This window comes from Trematomus bernacchii, unplaced genomic scaffold (assembly GCF_902827165.1).
Source record: "Trematomus bernacchii unplaced genomic scaffold, fTreBer1.1, whole genome shotgun sequence".
Classification (NCBI taxonomy): Eukaryota; Metazoa; Chordata; class Actinopteri; order Perciformes; family Nototheniidae; genus Trematomus; species Trematomus bernacchii.
The window spans coordinates 347,501-360,622 of NW_022987409.1; the positions used below are offsets into that span (position 1 = coordinate 347,501).

The window sequence follows — 13,122 nt, forward strand, 5'->3', positions numbered from 1 at the left end:
GCTCAGTCTCAGTGTGTCTCGCTCAATGAGCTGTTGTACATCAGGCGGGTGACAGTGCTGGTAATGTGTTGGCTTTGTGTGTGTTATATTCCATTAGCGCCTCTGGAGACCTGCCAAATAGTGCTTCATTGACTTATTCCAGTACAGTATGAATGAATGTGTGAACCATGAATGTGTTTATGTGCTTTTGCCTGTTAAAGGAACGCTCCAGCCTCAAAATGATTATTTGAATGTCAGTTACTTATCCCGTGTGCATGCCTCTACACTGAACATAGAATCCAAAAATGGTTTCAAAGTCTCAGAGAACTTGTGCAGAATACAGAATTTCCAGTTTTAGTTAAATTGCAGGCATTTGGCAAGTAGCAAGCGACTGGATACAAGAAAATGTGATTCAACTGTATGAGTTTTGTGAGAGTTTGTAATGGAATGGTTTGATATAGTTTTGCTGTTGTTAAACACAGTCCCGGTTTAATTCAATTCATCAAGAGTTTTCTCATTTTTTTTCAGCATAAAGGCATGCAAGAAGAACTAGGTTTTCTTAAGGTACCACGGGGTAAGTTATGAATTACAAATGGTCATTGGAGTAGTCCTTTAAAGCTCTCGATGTGGATCCACTCAGATGTTGGGCAAACAACAGATGTCTTAATGTACTGCACTTCTGTGTCTCATTGTCTCAGCCTCTGAGTCTCTTCTTGAGGCGGTTAAAGTCCTTCGCCGACCGCCACAACCAACTCTGCAGCTCTCTCAATATCCAAAACCCCTCCACCTTCCTGGCAAAGTCGTTCATCGTGGGCCGCACCGACAAGAGGGAAGCGGAGGCGGAGGAGGTGGAGGAAAGGAGCGGGGTCAGAGGAGGCGAGAGGAGGGAGGTGCCCCTTTGTAACGAGAGAGGGACAGGCTGGGAGAGGAGGGTGTGCTCCTCACCCGCTCCGAACTGGTAGAGCAAGGAGAGGGTGGACAGGGGAGGTTGGAGGGAGGGGGAGAGGAGAGAGCGAGGAGGCCGACGCTGATGATGGATAGTGGAGGAGTACGAGATAGCCTCCATGTGTGTTTGCTTCTCCTCCTCCGCCGTTGCTCCTCTGCTTCTCTCTACAATAAAGCCATCCTCCTTCCTGAGTGTGTCCATGTGAGGAGAGTTCATGTTGTAGCTGTATTGATGGTCGGTGTTTTCTGTGCCAGGCGACTCTTCCCCCCTGGGTTCAGACTTCCAGTCCTCTCCATCCTCATTGACACTCAGCAACCTTCTCGTCCCCCATCTCTCCTCACCTCCGTCCCGCTCCACCTCGTCGCTTTCCCCTGCTCTCACTTCCTCACTGTCCATCCTTTTCCCGTTCTCCGGCTCTTCCCTCCTCCCTCTCCTTCCTCTTTCTCCTCTTCCCCTCTCCCTTGATCCACCGCTTCTTCCTCCAGCGGCGGTCGTCTCTGCTCTCCTCCCCTCTTTGCTTCTCCTTTTCTCCACCAGGTCTACGGTGACGCCATCCTCCCTCTCTGCTGTCACCGCTCTTGTCCCGCTTCTTCTCTGGTTGTTCCCACGACTAGACTCTGTCCTGGTCCCGACTCTGGACCTGTAGAGGCTCTGGCTCATCAGTGGAGCAGGTCGGGAGCCCCCCCTCTGAGGGAGCCCCAGCTCTCCAGCGTTACTATCCATGTTTGCAGACGAAGGAGGTAGTGCGTAACCGAGGGTGGTCATCAGTGCAGATATGGAGCCCAGCAGACCATCCAGGCCGGTGCAAAAGTGCAGCAGGGAGGTCTTGAGGGAGGGGCAGAGGGTGGAGCGGGCCAGCTCCCTGACGGCTGCCAGTAGCACAGAGTAAGCCCTCTGGTTCTGGGCCAGCCGGGCCTGGTTCTCGAGGCCGTGCCACAGCTCCAGGCGGGTGGCTGCGCTGGGCAGGGTCAGAGCGGTGCTGTTGGGACGGGGGGGGGAGAAGTCCTTCTCGTTGAATGGAGGGCCTAGGTAGGTCAGCTGGAGGAGATACACCAAAAATCAGAAGAAGGAAGAGAAGTTTTAACAGATGAATATGACACTTTGTACAGCTTCAGTGCTACAGTGACGTTTAACAAACCAAGTAACATAACATGGATAAGGCTGTGAACAAGCCAAAGGTTAGGCTACTTCATTTTATTTGGAGGTTAAATGAGTGCTGATGTTGTTTCATTGATACTCCTTCAACAGACAGGGAAAATGTATGTGCACAAAGTCGAGTAAAAAGTGTGAAATTTGAACCAGGAGGTAAACTTTTGAATTATTATCGTAACAAAAATCACTGTTTGGCTTTGATTCTTCTTACAAATTGGTTTGGGTTAAAAATGCACTCTTTTCTTGCTTTCTACCAACCTCTGAGGGGATTATCTAGCTCTTTGGATGCTAAATGCTGCTCTGTGTTCCCCAGTTAGTGTCTGCCCTGCAGCGCTTCCTTCTTCTATTGTAATCTGTCTCTCAGCTTAGCTGTATAGTCAGTTCTTATAGCTTCTTCTCATAAAACAACTTCCTGCTGCAGTCAAAAACGATACTATGAGAGCGCTGAGAGTCAAGTTGACAGAACTCACAAGCTCCATAAATTCGACAGAAGATGCCGATTTAGGGGATAACTCTCTGTAGGTTGACCACGAAGGACCTTTTCAAATTGTCAAATAGTTTTTACGTTGCCACAGTGATAGTTATTCTTATAAATATTGCTGTTTATAGTTTGTATGATAACCTTTGTTGCAGTGAGATATCATACCGAAACAGAATCACATAAAAAGACTCACATATATGTCTTTGATTTCTTTGAGCTGGTACTCCAGGTACTTGGTCAGCTCGTAGGTGCTTTCAATCGAACTCCTCTCATTGGCCAGGTTGTGTGAAGAATCAAGGGCCGTCGCCATGGCAGCAGCCAATAGCAGGACAAGCTGGTGTTGATGGACTGTGGAGAGACATTATAAAGTTAGTTCACACCGACAGTTTGAGGTCTTTCTTTAGGGACACACATCATGGGTGTCCAAGTGATAATTAACACACCGCGCCGAGGTATTTGTAATCATAACAATGAGGTGAAATCAATCTCCGACATTATTTTCTCAGACATTTTGTGATTATTTAACTTGGATGCTTGGTTTTTAATGAATCCGATGATGTGAGAGCTCAACAGACTGAAATCACCTCCAGCTACAGTTTCCAGTTGCTGCACCTTTACACTGTTTATAGTATTTCTTTTTACAATATTCTGGTTTATTTCTTTGTCTCTATGGCGATGGCCTCGTCTGTTTACATATTGCCAGGTCAGAGTCATCTGACACTGCCAATAAAGCTTTTTCCGTTTCCAATCTAATTTTAGAGGTTTCTGGCTGTCGGAGGTTTATTCTGGCTTCAAATAAAACCTCTCTTAATAGCTTCAGACAGGCAGACAAATGGCTCCTATGTTCAATGCACCAGCCGCTTTAACACACACACATCCACGCACACACACACGTTCATTCCCAACCGACATCCCACAAACAAAGACATGTGGCTTTCTTTACAATCACAAACATTAATGTGTTTGTATCAGTTGTATGTTTGCTGTGGACTTCTTGTTTAGGTTTCAGCGTGTTTGTGTAGGTGTTTTATGTTACTGTGTGAGTGTTTGTGAGAATGTTTGTAGTCTTAATTATATATGTGGATAAAATTCACATCGCTGTGAGTGTATACAATCATTTTGTAGTGTGTGTGTGTGTGTGTGTGTGAGAGAGAGGGGGGGGGGGTGTAACACTGAGAACCTTTTAGTGCCCCTGTCTCTGGTTTCAAACAGAGAAAATTGGAGCTGAAAGGTGGTTTTCAACATTAAGGAACTTCATGTACGTCCACTTCTCTTCGTGCCATGCTTGCTGTCTCTGCACGCTTATGCTTTCAAAGCCTCTCCAGACAAATCTACAGCACTTCGCCCGAGTGCGGCACACATTTCTTTCGTGGTCTCTGCTCTCCGTCATCCTTTTCCATCCTCTCTCATCCTCTTGACACACAGACGGTAGGCAGTGATTCATGCTCGCAATTATGGGCAAAGCATGCTGCTGTTTAGCAGGAGTGAATTATGTATTGCACAATGTGTCAACTTTCTATCTGTCTTTCTCTGACTCACCTCGGCATCGCATTGCTCCAACAATGTTATCCCTTTTTCCTCTTAAAACTAATCACACTGCACTTAAACTTGCCTTGCTTTCCCAGCATACCTTTCTCTTTCCCACTTTTCCTCCTTCTCTCAACACTCTTATCTCTTTTCTGCCTCGGGTCAAAATAACAGCAGCCAATTAACCCCGATTAGCTCTCCTTCTCCCCTTCTGTTGCTTTTTCTTTTTTCTTTCATCTATCCATCATGATACGCCCCACAGGATGGTTTAAACACTCACAAAACATTACCCTCACATGTTTTCGGTGGTTTTAAGAAAACAAGTTCTGACCTAAAACTGTCAACACCTTTTTTCCTCTGACTCAACCGCTTACGTATTGGTATGCACTCCCCAACAAGGGTTGGGTAGAAACCTCCACTCTATACTCAACACACAAAAATGTGAAGTTTGCTGTGAAACCATAGTCTGCTTAAAAAAAGAATATACTATAATTGCAGTGACAATTGTAAAGTTTGTAACAGGAGAAAATGTATGGTTGACAAACTAAGACATTTGTTGAAATATGTATTTGTATTTTTCTGTGCCTAACCCAAACATGTGAAACAGAAATCAAATCATCGGAAAACACTGACTAGTAAAGTTCATTCTTTACAAATTGCAGTTGTAAAACAAAATGTCTTTTTTAACTAGCCTCACAAGCTCCGGCTTGCCGAAAAAGTTGTTCAAATTAATTAGCTTGAGTTTTAGAGACAGACTGAGTGACAGATTGGGAAACTGTTTGAAATGTAAACTGGATTAAAACTGCTTGTGATGGAAAACAACCTAACAAACAACTGCTTCTTTTAAAGGGAAACCCCCCCCTTCTTGATTGCTGGTAACTCTTCCACGGTTGACCCTGAGTTGTCGGCTACATCAAAGCTTCTTCCCATTTTCTAAAGCACTGTAGTTGGGTCCAGGCAACTCCCACTTGCTCCCACACACACCTTGAAATCAGTCAACTAGAATAACCCCCGTCAGCCAAGCCTTTCGATCTCATCAACCGCTAAAGCCTCATCACCTGTCAGAAGCAATAAGCATCTCTCAGCGACGCGTGAACATTTGGAGCTCATCAAGCCACGGGCACCTCCCACCGTACATCCTCCATTAGCATCAAAACACTACGAAATCAACACGACATCGCTGAGTAAACAACCCTGAAGGAAAAGGACACACAGCTTGTAAAAAGGGTTGCATTCAGAAGGAATAAACAGGTATTAAGAAAAAATGAGCTTGAGACGGAGGAAGAAAAGTCTCCATGGCAAAAATCTGACGGTTCCAAACCGTTTTTCTTTTGTCTGCAGCCATATGCTCGAAGATGATTGCCAGACGTAAGAGCCTCTTGTTGTTTTGATTGAGCGCTGACACATCTAAAAGCATCCTCCCGCACAGCCGCTCTCTTCTACACGTAAACTGAGATAACTCAAACCCAGAGTCATGTTGTTGTTATATAATATTACATTGAGCAACTATACACCAAAGTCGGCGTATAGCTCAACTTCAAGGGAAGCCCTGCAGGCTCGGGGCTGCGTACCTGGCAGTGGAAGCACACACCGCAGGGCAGGGTTGCAACCAGAACATTCTCTGTGGGAGGATTGCATTACAGCAACACAGGGGTTCCCTGGAACGGCCGACCATGACCTGCCCCTGTGCACGCATGTGTGTGTGAATTTCTACATATTAAAGCACGTATTAAGGTTACACATATGCACACACAGGGGAGCTCCATTATTCACAACAGATCATATTTTTATCTACGGTTTGTTCGCTGGTGTAAAGTCAGATGTGGCACTCAGGAGTCTGGCTGCCATGTGGAGCACAGAGCTCAACGCGAGGTTCATCGGGCGCCAGACCTCTGAGCTCCTAATATAGGTCGGAAATAAAAATAAGCACAGGGTCAGGGTGCAGAGTTGAATTTGAGGCCGCAAGGTTGTGTTCAGGGGCACAAAGAGCGTCTTAACACACTTGGCATTTGCACTCCAGACAGTGTTTTGGTAAACCAGTGACCCAGTGTTTGTGGGTGTAGCGCTGTATCCATCCAAGGACTAATATTTCATCTTTCCCAACATGCACCACCACTTGAGGTTTTGAACAAGCACTTAAACTGAATATGGTATTGTGGGAAAACCATGTGTGAGTTAATCTCTCCGGTCTGGTCCAGGAAAAACTCGCTCCAGTGCCAGAAGAGATTGCCCTTCATTGCTCCAACCACTTGAAAGAGGTCTTAAACAGAAAAGATGTTTGAAACTGCTCCAAATGAGATGTTTATTTATTACGAGTTTTGTTCCAGTGCAACATTGATTAGAATGACTACATATTTTCATGCCATACTTTGGGTAAGCATATATAAGACTTTGACAATATTTAAAATGAATCAAGCATAATTGAAACATAATCCAGGGTGGGTTTCTCAGAAAAGGAATAACATGCTGCAGGCTACATCCTCCCACTTTTATTTTTTTTATTTGACAACATTAGGCAGAGAGGAGACTAGTGTATCTAGCCAGGATTCATGCTACGTGCATGTAATTTGTCATGCTGTGAGTGGTTTAAAAATACATTTAAATTCAATTTTAGAGTCTGTAAACACATTTCTAGATGTTACATTTCAATGGGCTCAGCAAGTCATGGTCTGGGGGGGGGTCTGACTTTCAGGGGTCATGGCTGGGTCGCCAGTCATGGTATGATGTTGAAAGACCCGAAACACCCGATGACCCCTGGTTACATCACTGATGATGTGTTTAGGAGCATCAAAAGATGTATTTGATCAAAAAGCAACCAACAGACTTGAAGAAATTTGATTACCATTCTGGATTTTAACAGTCTCAATTCAGTTCATAATATGAGTCCATTTTGAGGTTATTGTGATGAAAAACCTCAAGTAGCTAATTTAGGCTGATGATTCTACCAACACTGTGAATCCACCAAAAGGTCAAGGTTCACTTACGAATTTGAAATGCCAGTCTTCTTCAGCGACTGAACCCACCAAGTGTGGCACCGACACCTGACGACACCTCTAAATGTTTGGTTTAATGAAGAAGACTGTGGGAAGCAGTTTCAGATATGTGTATCAAAAATGTGTGTTACTTATTGTAACTTGGCCGTTTCATTGAGTTGGCTACTTTTACTTTTCTATTAACATTTATGTAACTACATTAAGTCACATTTGTATTAAAAATGTGCACCCATCTTCTGACTAATCTTCCATGATTTGTTGGTGATGCAGCCAACCTGTCAGAGATGGAGCTGGAGGCTTATTGTGGCTTTGTTGACAAAAAAGACTCACACTTGTGCGGCATGCCAGGGGCAACAACTATGCACACGTCATCAGGCCGATGGACGATGGACGATGGACGGAGACACGCGTTGGGTGAGGGGGGGTCTGACTTTCAGGGGTCAGGGTCGGTGTTGTGTGTCTGTGTACAGTTAAAGACCAGATTTATGTGCAGTCTGTACTGGATCAAAAGTGCATTCCTTTACTAACTCAACACACACATACACATGCATCCAGATTGTGCACTGGAGATCTGTGTACACACAGACATTATTCTGAATAAATACATATAAACACGCACACATACAAAAATAAAAAATAAACTTTTCCCATCTCTTGTCCCATGAGAATCCTTGCTCTGGAGCTTTTTCATGCTGAATACCAAATTGATCCCCTTTGGCACGGACACAGATTGGGGTTTGCCAAAAAACATCAATGACCCAAAAACAAAGGCAAAAGAAAACAACTTGAAAAACCCAATAAAATTGTTGTTTATACCCAGAAACTCTTTAAAACTATTCCTCGCTAGTCGTAAACTCCCTCTCTTTTCACCTTATAAGTCAATCCATGGCCTTAAAAAAAAAAGATTTAATATGGGGATTACAGTTGCTTTGAGTTTATTTTTTTGCCATGTTTGGTTTCAATTTCGTTGTCGCTTCATCTGAGCCCCGCTCTCTAAATCTTTGCGAAACATCAAACCTTCATTTCAAACTCTCCTTCCTTTCTCTCCCTAATTACCACTCCCCTCTCTTCCTTTCACTAATTGGCTCCATCTCCTTCACTCCCTCCTTCCCCTTTTTCAGACCTCCGGGTTTTAATGTAACCCCCCTCCTAATCATCTCCACCTCATGGTTTCCTCTTAAATAACCTCAAAATAAATAAAAAAAACGTGCTAATTAAATAAAGTCTATGGTCCGCCACTACTAGAAAGTAAGGAAGCAGAAGGGAAAAGTAACAAAGTGATGTCATTAGTTACAGCGCTGACATCTCTGAGATATTACATACAATAGATCTAAAATGATCAATCAATTATAGCAAATCGAGAGAAAATGAATGGTATAGCATTTCAGATAATGGATTAACAGTTAAGACATTTGAGTATTTGCCGATTTGTTCCCCTATTATTTAATACAACTTTGAAGATATTTGAAATGTTTACTTTTTGGTTGACTAAACAAGTGATTTGTAAATGTTAGACCAATGTAGTATGTATGTAGTCAATTACAACCTTTTGATTGCTTTAATTAATTAATATGTATCACCTTTTTTAATGTTGATTTTATTTAGGGGGCTCACTTTTTTTTAAATTATTTGATTCCATCATAATATTTACTTTTAATTCAGTGGCTACATTATATAATGGTACGCAGTGTGTCTTTTATAAGCTGTCTGCTGTGAGCTGTTTCCCCTTCAATTAATGAAGTTATCTTCTAATCATTCTTGTCATTATTATGATGATTTGCTTTTTACTTCAACCACATTTAAGCAGTAAGCATTTTACTGTTCACTCTATTATTGAAAGCTTGTCACATTGCATAAGAAAATATATTGGAATAGATCCATTTACACCAAGAATATATACAAATTAAAACAAGCTGCCTGACTTGCCACACCATAAAAAAAAACTGGTTATATTTTGATCTATCAGTGAAAATAATCCAGTAATTTAATCAACATTTACAGGCGCCATTTTTCTTGCATGATAAGTTACTTTTAATGTTTGAATATGTTTTAACTGATGATTCAATATACTTTTTCTAAAGTAACATTTTAACTGAGGGACTTTTAACAGTAGTATCTACGCTTCTTGTCTATTATGGTATTATGGATCTTAATCTGGAGAGTGAGAACAAATATTTGAGGGTCTTGAAGGATAGAGACAGAGGTGAAGGAGGAAGAGAGGATTAGAAATGAAGGAGGGAGAGGAAAAGGAGAAAGAGGGAGAGAGAGAGAGTTTTCTGAAGCGAGGGGCCATGTTAATTTGAGAAAAATGTAAACAGCATGTGTAACTGTTCAAAGCGTGACCGTCTCATTTTATATCATTCCCCCCTACTCTCCTCTCTCTCGTCCCCTCTGGGTGCTGCTAACTTCTGTCAATCGGGAATCTGCACCGCATTAACCCCTCTACCGCCAGTTCCTCTCTCTCTCTCTCTTTGTCTATTTACTGTTATCCGGCTCTACCTCTCTTTACTCCCCAACAGACACAACCTCCCCCCAACTCCTCCACAAATCCTCTTGACATCCATATATATACCGTGAAGAAATGAGGATGGCGCTGAGCGAATCAAAAGATGTGAAAGGTTCACTTTCTCCTCTCTTCTCCACTTCCCCGTCTCTCCCTCTCTCTTCTCTTCCTTTGTTTTTTCCTATTGCCGGGTGTGTTTAAGCTCACTGGTCCAACACACACTGACGCTTTTATCTGAAACACACCGACACTAATTCAACCCTCCCAGCAATAACATGCCTTGTCTTTGTGTGTGTGTGTGCATGTGTGTGTGTGTGTGTGTGTGTGTGTGTGTGTGTGTGTGTGTGTGTGTGTGTGTGTGTGTGTGTGTGTGTGTGTGTGTGTGTGTGTGTGTGTGTGTGTGTGTGTGTGTGTGTTAGAGATAGAGAAATAGAATAGGTTGCGTATGAAAGGGACACAAAATAAAAGTGTTAACAAGTATTGTTTTGTGTGTGTCTACCTAGGGAGGTCAGTGTGTGTGTCCATGTGTCCGTGTATGTGTCCCCGTGGGTGTGTGTGTGTGTGTGTGTGTGTGTGTGTGTGTGTGTGTGTGTGTGTGTGTGTGTGTGTGTGTGTGTGTGTGTGTGTGTGTGTGTGTGTGTGTGTGTGTGTTTGAGGTTTCTTTGTATTTATTTGCTCTGAGTATCAGAGGGAGCAACAGTTTTTTCTGCACTCAGCTCTCCTCTTCTCTTCTGTCTAGGTGGTCACATGTGTGAACCCCCCGGCGAACCGTCAGCAAATTTGAACTCACGGCGTGACCACCTAGAGGGGATAATGAGGGTGAGGAAGAGAGGGTGGCAGGAGTGGAGAGAGGAAGAGAGAGAGGAATTGCTGGGGATCTTTGGTTCAGCGCATCATTTCAACACACAGCCATCTTTCTGTCGCCTTCTTTTCCTTCTTTTTATAGACAAGGAGCAGCAGCCGCACCAGTCTTAGGGGGAACAATGTGTGTGTGTGTGTGTGTGTGTGTGTGTGTGTGTGTGTGTGTGTGTGTGTGTGTGTGTGTGTGTGTGTGTGTGTGTGTGTGTGTGTGTGTGTGTGTGTGTGTGTGTGTAAGCCCTCACACCCTGACTAACGTGAATCATGTACTTTCTCATATCGGTGACAGCTAACTAGACAGGGGCTTTAGCTGTCTCTGACCCCCTCAACCCCTGCCATTTTTTACTGTGAAGAAGAGAGCCCCCCTTTTCTTTTACACACACACACACACACACACACACACACACACACACACACACACACACACACACACACACACACACACACACACACACACACATACACACACACACACACACACACACACACAGTCCTCTGCATTGACATTATTTGAAAATATATATATTTTTAAATCTCTTAAACGATTACAAAGTTTGCCTTTGTGTTAGACAAGTCTGCTTGATGTGTAATAGTTTTTTGTCTATTATTTATTTTAAAATGTTTGAGGCTTGTCAATGAGCAACAAAACCCACTGTTTCTTCATCATACATTTTTAAAGACATGATTTACAACCACGTTAACAAATAATTTTGGTTGTTAACATTAATGAATAAAAACTAATAACTTTTTTTAAATGTGTAATTAAATTACAAAGAAAGACAGCACGGCTTGATCTGAAACCAAAATGTTCACATTTTTCAATACTAATTGGATTTGAAAGAGAATGCTTCCAATTATGAACGACAGGACAATTGCAACCGAATCAATTCCCAATTAGAGATTATAATTCGAGAAGGAAAGATGACCATGATATGAAAGTATAGTCCATAGGTCCATAGGCTACGTGTTTATGTTTGTTTTCAAAAGTTAAATATGATGTTTGCCTACTTACCTCCGCAAAATCTTTTCATTTTCTCCCAATCCCGGAATTCCGTTCACTTTGCTCCCACAAGTGTATCCACTGGTGAATTTAAAGGCTGAAATAAACCGATAATAATGTCCTCTTGTGGAAAACTTCGCCCCTAAAAACTTTTCATAAATCACTCTCCTCTCTCTGGACAAAAAATAATGAAAATGCAGGTGATGTCGATGTAATCCTATAAATGAAAGTATCGATTATATGAAATGATGGAGGTTGAATATTGACGCTCCGCTGGCTGGGTGTGTGTGGTCTATGTGACAGACTGAATGACGGCGGAGCCTTTTTGTAGCTACCTCCTCCTCCTCTTTTTTTTTACCCCTTTCTCCTTTTCCTCCCCTCCTTCCCATCCCTGTCTCTCCTTGTGTCGGTATCCTCCTCCCCGGTGCTGCGGGTGATTCACCGGGTTGACGCATCACAGCTCAGGCGGACGGAGCGGCTGAACCTCGAGACTTGTCACCGCTCATATCGCTCCTCGTCCTGTTGAACACGGACTGACCGCGGCCCTTTGATCTTAATCTGCTTCCCCGTAATACGGTGGATCAGGTCAGGAGGACCGGGCACCCCTAAGACCCTCAAATCACCCAGGAAACAAGGAATTACTTTCCTCTCAAATGCATTTATATGTATCAGCATTTTCCTATATAATTTGTCTGTGTTTATTATTCTTATCTATTATTTTTTCTTTTTGGTCATTTAGTTTTTATGGTTTTTGGTTAGTGTGGGTTAGGTTTTTGGGTTGTAATGTTTCTGTATAATACATTAACTCTCTCAGTTCTATATGTATTGATGAATGTAAATATTTTATGTTTATTTTCTGGCCCCCTAATTCTCAAGCGTTGTATAGCTTATTGGGGTGTCCCATTTCACATGTCTCCATTATATCTTATGATTGTTGTATATTTAAACTTGTGAATAAATAAATGAAATAATAATTGCATTACAGGTTCTCTCTGGTCTTGTGTTTGCTAGCCTTATTTTTAATATATAAAATTGTTTGTGAATTTCCACTGGTTTATACTTAATTGTTCGTGTGCCTTTCTTTGAATTGCCCGCCTTACAAACCAGTTATCAATTTAAATAAATTATTTGTACCACGCCTTCACGCAAAAAAGGCCCAACGTAATTTTTAAATAATTTATATTCATATAAATGTACACTTTCGAATACCATGGGACTATGTATGACGAAAAAATCACGGTTAAAAAGCGAGGTAAGATTTCATTGAGCAGCCTATGATGTGAATAGTTGTCGACAGGAATATTATAAGAACATGGGGCCTATAAATGTAGAGGCCTCCCATTAACTGCGATACAATCAATGGAGCATAACACACTGAGTCCCAATAAGAAAATATTTCGTCAGTTTTCTCTGGCTGATACACAGAGGGATCGGGAAGAGGGTTTGCCAGCTCCACTGCATTTCTTTGTTTTCCCTTCATTCCTCGGGTTTTAGTTGTTGGATTACGGTGATCTTCGTCTCTCACCTCCAGCTGTCACTCAGCATACCAGCAGCAGCCCACAGCGTGTCGCGCGCATGTGTGTGAGTGTGCACGAGGGGGACATTCAGGTGGAAGCATCACTGCTGATTGTCAATTGGACCTCGATCCACCTTAAATACTTTCTTAAATTGAACTAGATTTCA

General features: G+C 42.6%; 1 protein-coding gene across 1 annotated transcript; it reads right to left on the minus strand.

The window, feature by feature from the left end:
* Nucleotides 1-615: 615 nt before the first annotated feature.
* On the minus strand, nucleotides 616-11,507 carry clcf1 (cardiotrophin-like cytokine factor 1). The gene is made up of 3 exons (XM_034136316.1): nucleotides 11,452-11,507; nucleotides 2,752-2,906; nucleotides 616-1,963 (listed from the first exon to the last, which is right to left on the minus strand). The coding sequence occupies exons 1-3, from the start codon at nucleotides 11,468-11,470 to the stop codon at nucleotides 674-676; spliced, it is 1,464 nt and encodes a 487-aa protein (XP_033992207.1). The 5' UTR covers nucleotides 11,471-11,507; the 3' UTR covers nucleotides 616-673.
* Between the last annotated feature and the right edge of the window lie 1,615 nt (nucleotides 11,508-13,122).

Coding starts and splice junctions, on each gene's coding strand:
- clcf1 (XM_034136316.1), bottom strand. Junction 1,964..2,751: donor AAGAAATCAAAGACATATAT/GTGAGTCTTTTT, acceptor TATCTCCTCCAG/CTGACCTACCTAGGCCCTCC.